The 10,525-nt window shown below is 54.5% G+C and overlaps 2 protein-coding genes across 2 annotated transcripts; both read left to right on the forward strand.

The window, feature by feature from the left end:
• Window positions 1–1,701: 1,701 nt before the first annotated feature.
• On the forward strand, window positions 1,702–2,664 carry BZA05DRAFT_432960 (uncharacterized protein; the record flags this gene model as incomplete). Its single annotated transcript, XM_051486242.1, has 3 exons — window positions 1,702–1,853; window positions 1,957–2,079; window positions 2,528–2,664. Exons 1-3 carry the CDS (start codon window positions 1,787–1,789, stop codon window positions 2,662–2,664), a joined length of 327 nt encoding a protein of 108 aa, XP_051344809.1. The 5' UTR covers window positions 1,702–1,786.
• Window positions 2,665–8,353: 5,689 nt separating this feature from the next.
• BZA05DRAFT_414914 (O-methyltransferase-domain-containing protein) lies at window positions 8,354–9,968 on the forward strand (the record flags this gene model as incomplete). The annotated part of the gene is made up of 6 exons (XM_051485281.1): window positions 8,354–8,605; window positions 8,678–8,801; window positions 8,857–8,980; window positions 9,047–9,256; window positions 9,316–9,685; window positions 9,756–9,968. 6 exons carry the CDS (start codon window positions 8,354–8,356, stop codon window positions 9,966–9,968), a joined length of 1,293 nt encoding a protein of 430 aa, XP_051344810.1.
• Between the last annotated feature and the right edge of the window lie 557 nt (window positions 9,969–10,525).

The raw sequence follows: 10,525 nt of genomic DNA on the forward strand, positions 1-10,525 counted from the left end.
AGGGGAGATGCTCCAAGCGCAGCGGCAGTAGCAGCACCAATAAAAATGCGATGGGAGGTTCCTGTCGCTGGGGGAGGGGAGAGGTATGGATGGTATGTGTGCTCAGGGAGTGGATGATGTCGCGCGGCAACGAAGAGAGCGAGTGGATGGGGAGGTGAGATGGGGGGATGATGGGTGGGTGCAGCTCCAGACTGGTAGCGCGGCGAAGGGACGGGGGGAGGGGGGGACGAGGATGAGGCGGAGAGGGAGGAGGACGAGACCACCATACTCTACGTGTAGAGCAGGGGACGAAAGGCGGTCGGGTGTCATGCATGGTTCGGGCAAATGCCGACAGTCAGGCAAGACGGGCGGGCGGACAACACCAGAAACGACCGACACAAAAACGACCGACCGAAGAAGGAGGAGGAGAAGGCAAAGAAGGCAGGGCCCAGCCAGATGGCATTCTTCTTTTTTTTATTGTTCTGGCCCCTCCTCCCCACGGAAATGACGGGATGGGAAAAGAAATATGCAGCGATAGGAATCGGACGAGCGAGAAGGAGAAGGAGCAGCAGAAGGAGCACGAGCAGAAGAAGGAGAAGAAGAGCCTGTGCTGCAAGAGGGAAAGCAAAGCACGCAAGCAGACCCTTCAGATACGCATGGCGAAAAGCAAAGCAGAGCAGCAAGACGGCATGATGATGATGCTGATGACGATTCTGTGCTATGCCGGGTGGGGGGTTTCAGTCCGCCGCCGCCCGTCAACCAGCCCGCTTCTCGCACACGTGTGGGGTAGCAGTGCGGTAGTTGGACCCTTCCCCTCCACCCCCTCCACCGTCATTTCCTTCCCCTCTCCGGAAAGAAAGAAAAAACCGAAAGCAACCGTCCGTAACGGAACTTACCATAGCAGCATCGGAATACATGACGCCCACACCAACTAACAGATTTCTCTATCCGTGGTGGTGGTTGTAGTTTTTGTAGTAGTTGTTGTAGCTGTTGTAGCTGTTGTTGCTACGGTGGTGGTGATTGTTGGTTTGGTTGGTTGGTTGTGTTGTGGGTGTTGTGAGGCTCTGTAAACGAACGACGATAAACGATGAGCGACGAACGACAACGATGGCGGGCGAGGATTGAGCACGAGCCCCCCGGGTTCCGAAAGTGGTCGTCTCTTCTTGCCCTCTTGCCGCTCTAGCGGGTTCGATTTTAAGGTTGGGCGAGAGCGAAAGCGGGGTTGCGCTGGTTGTTGAATCGACGACAGTCGCCGGTCGAGGCGCCGGCGAAACAACGGCGAAAACGGCGGGCAGGCGGCGCGAGCGGCGGCGAAGGCGAAGGCGGCGACGACGGCGGTGAAGGCGGTGATGCGAACTCGCTCCGTATATATAAGCCGAAGGCGATGAGAACTCGTGCTGTATATATAAATCGACGGCGATGTGGTGACTTGTTTCCCGGCGAGCTTCGAAATCTAGCTAGCAGAGAAGAGATGCGCAGGCGGGTGTGGGGGAATGGGGGAAAGTGTGGGGCAGAGGATATGGATGGGTAGCAGTGTCTGAAGAATTCCCGCCACCTTCCGACCGATAGCTCTTCTGCTCTGTAGAAGTAAGAAGGGGGTTGTTTGTTGGAACCAACCAAAACCGAGGAAGGGAAGGGGGACGATCAGAGCTCATCGCCTGCCTGTGGGAATAATTAATTATATGTACGCACCCTGCCCCGTCCTCCCTCCATCCCCCTCCACGAACCTCATATGTAACTTGTAAGGAAGTATCTACTCTAAACCATCCCCCCCTCCAACCGCTCTGGCTGTCTGCTTCCTGCCTACATGGCCATCGCGGAACCCACCCCAAGGCGCCACAGAAACACCTTCTACCGACATGCAGCAGAAGCAAGTAAGCAGAATCACCAGGCAGCTTCGCCGGCGGGCACTCTACGCAGCCAGGTTTCCCACACAACGGAGCACTTGCGATGCACCTTGATTGCTCTCTCCGAGAGATCTTGCCTGGGCGTCTCGTAATTTCTTCTTCTTCCTCTTCGCGCTAGGCCAGTGTCTGGCCATGACGACGTTGAGCTACGGCATGCAACTCAGTACTCTTACTCTACTGGCACTCATGACGAGTATGTACTCTCGTGTAGCATTCTCAGCTCACTTCAGCTGGCATCTCGTCCAGTAGCACCTCGCAGTACCTACCTGGTACATATAGTCTTGTCTCGCAACAGCAACAGCATTAGTTAGCTGCCTCCCCAGAACAAGAGATACTTCTTCTTCATCATCTTCTTCTGCTTCCTCCTCATGCACGTCTCCTCTCCTCTCGCCTCGCCCCCCCCCCCCCCCCCCCCCGTCTCGTCCTCCCCCTTCTCCCGTTGCACGCGGCGGTTGGGTAACTGCCTGTCATTCCAACCCCACTAGTCGGTTGGTGTTCTGTTTGACCAGCTGCACAGTCCGGCCCTGGCCCTCGTCCTTGCAGCGCAGAGAAGAGAGGGAAAAGTACCGAATCTGCAGGGGAGCATCCGTCCACTGCGAAACTAAGGCAAGCCCGATAAGTCTCCTTCTCGTTGGGACGAGAGGGAGAGGAGCAGTGGGAATGGAAGGAGAAGGGGAAGGAGAAGGAAGGAGTGGAGAAGGAGAAGGAGAAGAAGGAGAAGGAGGAGAAGATGGAGAAAGAGCTCAAGTTGTCCCTTGCAAACTCAATCCGCCAGTGATGTTCGGACGAGGTGTCTGTACTCCATTTACCTCTTTGGCCGGATGGGGGATGCATATGGGGATGGATGGATGTATGATGGAGATGGCGTGCTGCGCCGTGAGTGATTTAACTATCACCTCTTCACTTCACACACGTCCCACACACACGCACCACCTCTGGACACAAGGCCATGTATGAATGTACACTACATAGCTCCACATGCTGGTAGTCCCTACTTCTCTCGCCGCGTTGACGGCCCGCCTGAGTACAGACACCGGCGAACGAGAAGTATGATGCCGTTGGCTGTGCCGCTGCTGCTGCTGCTGTGCTTCCCCTTCCTTCCTTCCAGCTACCATGTGCAGACGGCAAAGGCGAACGAACATGTCACATTGGTGCAGTGCCAGCTTCCACAGCGATGCAACCAGACGATCTTGGGTCCGCCGGTATTATCGAGAGTGGTGGGTGGTGGTGGGTGGAGGGTGGTCACTGGTGGGTGGGCGCGCCAACCCCATTCCAGAAATAACCGTCAGTTAGTCAGGATGCGGGGAAGGAAGGGAAGGGCCCACCTCCACCGTCCACCTACGGTACATAGCAACTTGTCACCATCCATCACCCCTTCCACACCCTCAACTCATCAACCCTCGCATGAAGTAGAGTGCTCACAATTTGGCATCTTCGGCTGGAACCGCGACATGTGTGGTGTGTGTGTGGTGTGTGCGGTGAGTGTGGTATGGTCACTGGTCAGGAGGAATGGTCGGGATTCTGTCGGCTTGCACTGGATCTCGATCGCAACACAAAGCGAAGGCTGCGGCGACGGAGCAGGCAGGCAGGGGGAGGGGGGGAGGGGGGGGAGGGGAGGGGAAGAAGGCCGAGCTCGTGAGTCGCCATAACGGAGAGTAACTACCAAGCCTGTCTCTCTCCCCGCTCCCATCCACCCACCAGCATCTTCGTCCATCCCATCCCATCCCATCCCTTCCACCGTAGAGTAGCCGGCCAGGATGTCCCATATTCTTCAGACCTTCTGTTCGTCCTCTGATTCGCCAGAAATTATCGCCAACCGTTAACCCGCGCCTAAGACATCCACACGACCCAACCCACCTGCTAGTATGTAGCAGCATCCGGTATCCTCAAGTTCGAGTTCAAAGCGCTGCGCCACCACCACCACCACCACCACCAAGTTCCAATCACCCCAGACACCCTCCGGCAAATCCCGTCTACATATCCCTCTCTTCCCTCTTCTCGCTCCGCTAACATAAAAATTCCTGACAGTTCGGTTGCGATGCGATACGTGATGCGAAACGGCTCCTGCAACGACTTTTGTTCGAGGCGCCCACCACCCCCACACACACACACACGCACACACACATACGTGCATCACATGCTTGCGCGACTGCCAATGGTTATGTAACTACGGTACGGCACTCTCACTCGGAATTTTGCTTGGCTAAGGATTCTACCGACGAATTGATGCGCCGGTTGGGGATACCGACGGCCGTGCTTACCGTGTCTATGGTGTACATATACTGGGCTTACCGTGCCTGCCGGAGGACCGCAGTCGGCCGCCTGTACGCCGGTACGCCGGTACTCTACCAACACTGCATCTACTTCCCTACGGCAAGAACGCGTCAATGGAGATGTATATTCAACGTGCTGCACGTGCATACTATACGTACCATATTGAGCCGTGTACTAATGTCGTTAGCCTTATGTAGGGCTTGAATAGGCAAACAGTCCTCGTATAAGCCAGCTATAAGCGCGTTGAGCTCGTGAGGCCTCAGTAAGGGCTGTGTTAAACTAAGGCTGATGTTCTCATTTCTCTAAAATTGTCGTAACTCCTACATAATGCCTATGCAGCGAAAACCACCATCGCATAAATCGGCCTTCTCACTTTGTAAGCCTCATAGCTTTAGTCAGTCCTATATCGTCATTGTTGAAATGCACAGCACTGCCGTACAATAATGACTGTGAACCTGGCAGGTTTTGTGAAGCATTATGGGATATATCAGTTCGAGACAGAAAATCCTTAGAGCACCACACTCTCAATCTCTTCACATGCATCATACAAGCCTTCAATGAGCCTTATTCAGACCTATGGGTTCTATCACTCTTATGAGTTGGTAGAGCATATGCGAAAATCAACCAGCTTGACATCAGCGGCGGCGGGTCGAGAGGAGGGAGCGGAGATAGGGGGTTTACCGTCTATGTACTCTGTAGATGATGATGATGAGAGAGAGAGAGGCAGCTCCGACAGTATCAACCCCGCCAGATATGTGCTAACATATTGTTAGGCGCAGAGTTTTCTGAAGACAGACATGATGAAGCTTATTTTGCAGTTTTAAACTCGCGAACTCACGGCCCGTCCTCTTCATCTTTCTAACAACTCCTCCTCATCTTTCTAATAGTTCCTTCTCTCGCCACAGCTCCCCATCACTTTCCTCTCTCGCTGACATGTCCTCCTAGGTCCTCCATCACTTCATCGCCTCGCTGACAGCTCATCCTCTCGCTAACAGCTCCCCCATCACTAGGCCTGGGAATCGTCCATCCGGTCCCAGATAGGTCCTCCATCACTTCCTCCACTTACTCCCTCGATGCCCGCAAGTTTTCCACAACGAGGAGCAGTAGGGGGACACAGTACTATGGCGAGCGGGAGTCGGTATGGGAATGGTGGCGAGGGACTGGGAAGCGGGGAAGGAGAGTAGTTTAAACTTTAGGTATATAAGGTTACGGAAGAAGAGCATCAACAAGTGATAAGCATTGTATGAGATAAGGCTTGTCGCATAAGAAGTCATTATGTGCTGCTTAGGATTCAGGAATCTTTATGAGCATATAAGCCTTACTAATCCTTATTTTTCAAGATTCCCTACAGAGCCCATATAGAACTCTTATGAACTTCCAAGACGGGCAGGCCCGTAGTGGTTGCAGAAGGCTTACGGGTCGGGAGTGATTTTCACTGCACTCAGGATTGAAGAAGCCATATTCAACAATCAGAGCTGGAATTTGAAAACCCTGACTAAGCCTTATTTTACGACAAGAGTTTTGGGGGAAAAATACTAATATTAGTATTTTTCCCCCAAAACTCTAGTGTCAAAATCGCCCTCATATGTGGCTGCCATAATGCTTTTGACTTTAGTACACGGCTCAATATGGTACATACAGAGGTAGATATACCTACCTACTCAGCACGCACCCGCCACCGCCTCAACCTAGGTACTAGGTACTTTGATATACCCTACCTAACACATGATAGCATCTATTTCGAAAGCTGCGCATGGCCGTAGGCCCGTCACCGTCACGGGGGAAAACATACGTTATGTTACTTGCAGCCACCGGGTAGGAGTACCTAGTACTTACGTTGCACCAAAATGCCTTGTATGTATGTATATCTGGGCCCTGGAGACTGGGACACGGGCGTCGGGCGTCGGGATTTGCGGCGCTGGTTGTGAATACGATGGCACAAAGCATAAGGCACTGAACCGGGCTACTCAAGCCGGTAGAAATACATACATTATACATAGTCTGGGACACGGCATTGGGGCGCCCGCTGGTCGTGAATACGATGGGCACAAAGCATAAACCACTGAACCAGGCTATTCAAGCCGGTGGAAGTATTGTACATACATAGTCCCCGGATTCGGTCTGGTCTCGGGGGATACGGACGCCTGGTTGCGGTTGCGGTTGGCGCCTTAGGCGTGATGGGATTTGACGCACCCGCACCCGCACCCGCACATGGCTCTGTCAGTTGTTTGTCAGCCGTTTGTCAGCCGTGTACGGTACCAGTACTACTCACTCCCACCCGCTCCTCCTCCAGGCTCCTCTTCCTCCTCCTTCGATTCTCGCTGCTCCATCCTCCACCGTGATCTCCCATGCGCCATAAAGGAGTCACTGGTCAGTCGCCAAGCTGTCCATGTGTATGTAGGCATGTATATGTCTGCAGGATGCATGACATTGCAGATGAGATAAGCCGTGCAGACAGGCCACAGGCTGGTCGGTACATATCATACATAAGGAGCCTGTATGATGTACATTTGTAGATTCCTTTTTCCAACGGTTTGGCGGAACTTGATGTTCACATCCACATCCACATCCACATCCACATCCACATCCACATCTACATCCGCAAGAAGCAGTGGAAAGGTGGAGAGGTGTAGACCTGCAGAGGCGCAGGGTTGCAATAGGCATAGCGTAGGAAGCATGTCTTCCATTCCGATCTCGATGATCGCCCGCCGCTTCCAGAAGGTCGCTGGTATGTAACAAGTAGGTATGCACTTTCTGAGAGGCCTAGGGGCGGTTTGATTGGAATGAAACATGCTGGTGAGAAATGCGGGGTAGACTGATGGCAGATGGCATGTGGCGTGTGGCGTGTAGCATGTGGCGTGTGGCATCTGGCATCTGGCATGTGTGAGTTGCGGGGACCAGGGGGCGGGGCGGGGGCGGGGAGCGGAATTTCATCCGCGGAGATGGATCAATATCGCCCGCGGCTCTGATAGAAGCTTCGCCGGAAGAGTGACCACTGTGGATTCTAGAGAGCTCGACCGGTGGCGGCAGGCGTCGGGGGGGATCGGGTGCTGATCATAAAGCATCACTCGACTTGAAGCCGTATGGCCGCTTCCGGGGGGATGAGAATCGGCGCTGTGAAGGCGAGCAGCGGGAGACGTTACCTATGGCAAGAGTTGTGGCGACACACTCAGCGCGCCCTATAATGCCTCTGCCTCCGCCGGCGCACTTGGACGAGTACATGCACTCTCCGCCAACCTAGGGTGTAGCCCAGCCCGGCCATTCGGAACTTGTTGCGCAGCGCGCACCGATGTGCGCGGGCTAGGCCCAGCGGCAGACGAGGCTGGGAAAGTAAGCGAACCATTCAAAGTGTGCGAGCCTGCGGGGAGCCATTGACCCTGCAGCAGTGGCGGAGGCGGGGGAATGAGAGCAACGAGATGGCGCACCTCGGGGACGTCTATGACTTTGAGAGTCGGGAGGCGGGAGAGGGAGGTAGAGTATTATTAAAAAGGAAGACAGTGAACGAGAACGAGAGTGCCTATCCCAAGCGATGTCGAGTGTGTATGTATGTACCAAAAGCAAGCCCAATGGCTTCTTAAATCTGGATCGATTGGCTGCGGAAGCATGTCGCCCACCTAGCTCATGAAGCGACTACCGACCGGCGACCGCCTGCGGGCCCACATCGCGTATTCCTGCACATGCATATGGATGCATGGCGTCGATTTCGACCGCGAGAATTTACTTTTGGCGCGTGGGTATGATCTGCAGCGTTTAACTCCGCGGGTCGGTAGTACTCACAGCCTCATAGAGTTGCAGGCTGGCGCCATAAAGGGTTATCCCGGGGCTTTGAGACGCGGGACTCAGGAGAAAGCTAGATGTATTGCAGTTGCAAAGCGGATTCTGACATTCTGGGCGATAACTAAGACGCGGTTGTGGCCATGGACTCTCCAACTATGTACCCACGACGTCCTTACCGCGTCCCAAAACAGGAGTGGGTTTCAACTTCTTTCAAACTCATAGGCGAGAGATGTCCGCATAAGGTGTTATCTGCATTTTGAATGGAGCCCGTCCCCCCCCCTCGCTTCGGCGAGAATGTTTGATTGGGAGGAATGCGGATGGGAATTCAATGGTAGGTACTTCGTTCCCCTATAAGTACATCGGTACGTCTGTAATTGGGGCCGATCCTTAGATTACCCAGCTCAAAGTCAATCACGATGGTCCTCACCGCAGACGAAGACGCCCAGCATCTGATCGCCTTGGGCCGCACGCTCACCGACAACATCTCGACGTACCTCGAGAGTCTCGGCAGCAGCGGTCTTCCCCCGCCCAGCTTCAGACCGGGGACGGCTACAGCTGTCCCCACAGAGTCGGTGGGGTTCAATGCGCACCGAGCCATCATCGATGCCGCAGAACGCATCATCGCCCTCACCACCGGACCAGCAGGGTTGTATGACATATCCCGCCAGGTTCGTGCCTTGCCTCTACTCCCCTAGTTAGCGGAAGAAAAAGAAAAAAAGACGGCTGATTGGGTGCCGCAGTCCTTCGAGGTGACGGCGATCAACATAGCCGTGGACCTAAACCTACCTTTGGTCCTCCCGCTGGCGCAGCCCATGAGCGCGCAGCAGCTTGCGGTAATTACTGGAGCCGATGAAACTATTATCGGTACGCTCTCAATTGGATTTTCTGTAGGTGAGGAGTGAAGACTAACGGGAGATAGTACGCATCATGCGCGCTCTGACCCCACTATTCATCTTCGAGGAGATCTCCCCGCAGACGTATCGACATACCGCACGATCGGCAAGTATGCGGGACAGCGGCGTCAAGGCGCTGATGATGTTTGGGTGCGTTCCAAGTTTTGGCCGAAGTATTGATGGTACCTAGCGGAGGGCTAACGTCCGGCGATACAGTGGGACCGAGTGTATGCGTGCGGCTGCTCACCTCCCAGAGGCCTTGAAGGATGCTGGGTATCAGAATATGACTGAGCCAACCAAGACTGCGTTCGGTCGTGCTTATGGGACCAACTTGGGGTTCTTCGACTATCTCAATAAGCATCCTGAAATGGGTGTGCGCTTCGGCGATGCCATGGCGGGAACCGTCAAGCTGTCGTACGAAGTCGGGTATGCATCACTCGTCTCAACTATTCTCTAGTGTAGATGTCGTTACTGACCTCCATCAGCTGCATCGCAGACATTTTCCCCTTCGAGCGCCTTGCCCAGCACGGCGGTAAGATCGTGGATGTCGGGGGCGGCAAAGGCCACGTGATGATCTCGATCGGTCGGCGGTATCCGCGGGCAGACCTCCGGTTCATCGTGCAGGACTTTGCCAGTGCGGTCGATACCGGCCGGGAGGAATGTCCCGCCGACCTCTCCCACAAGTTCGAGTGGGCCGCACTCGACTTTCTGGCGGGAGAGCAGCCGGTCAAGCGTGCAGCTGCGTACTTCCTACGGCATATCCTCCACGACTGGAGTGATCGCTACTGCGCGAGGATCCTGAAGCCTATCGTGGCGGCAATGGAGCCGAGCGTGTCGAGGTTGCTGGTGACAGATGTAAGTACACAACCACCGTCATGAGCGGATAACTAGGGCGGATACTTGCTAATTTCGTTCGTGTACCTAGATGATCGTGCCAGAGATGAACGCACCAAAGACGCTGGCACATCGCGATCTGCTGATGATGGCGCATCTGGCTGGGGCGGAGAGGACCGCGGCGCAGTATGTCCGAATTCTCAAGGAAGTGGACCCCGCGATCGAGCTGGTGAAGATCTGGGCACTGTCGCCCAGTCTGCCTGGTTGCGGGGCGAGGGTTATGGAGTTTGTACTGTGGTTGTAGCATGTTCATGAATCGTACGAAGTCCGTCAATGGTGCGTGGACAGTGGAGCACAAGTTCCTGCGAGTTTTGCGTTTTGCGTTTGACGGGTATTAAATAAAATACGAGAATAAACACGTCTTTAAGCTGGGTACCGTAAATCTCCTCGCACCTCTTGCTCGCTTTCTTGTTCACTTGCCGGTTTCCTCTGCCGCCGCAGTAGCAATAGGTTCATCGTGGCGATCTCCTCCACCACCCCTCAACTAGGCACTCCGTCGAGCACCGTAGCCAACCCTTAGCCCGGATGGGCGCTTATAGCCGCCGGATGGCTTCAGGACGCTCGGCAGGCCGACGCTGGCTGGCGTCACTCTGGCAATAAAATCTATAACTCTCCGCAATCTAATAACATTTACACACATTAAATACAGTTTCACGTAGGGTAGTCGAAACGTGTCTACATATGCCAAAACCAAACCACAGTACTGGGCCCTGGCTACCTATCTTTGGCTACCGGAATTTGGAGGGGAGTAATCGACCATGACTGGCCCATCCCCTAGCCACCCTCCACGAAAGGCGCTTT

Source organism: Tricharina praecox, assembly GCF_024521635.1.
Source record: "Tricharina praecox strain CBS 144465 chromosome Unknown BZA05scaffold_1, whole genome shotgun sequence".
Taxonomy (NCBI): Eukaryota; Fungi; Ascomycota; class Pezizomycetes; order Pezizales; family Pyronemataceae; genus Tricharina; species Tricharina praecox.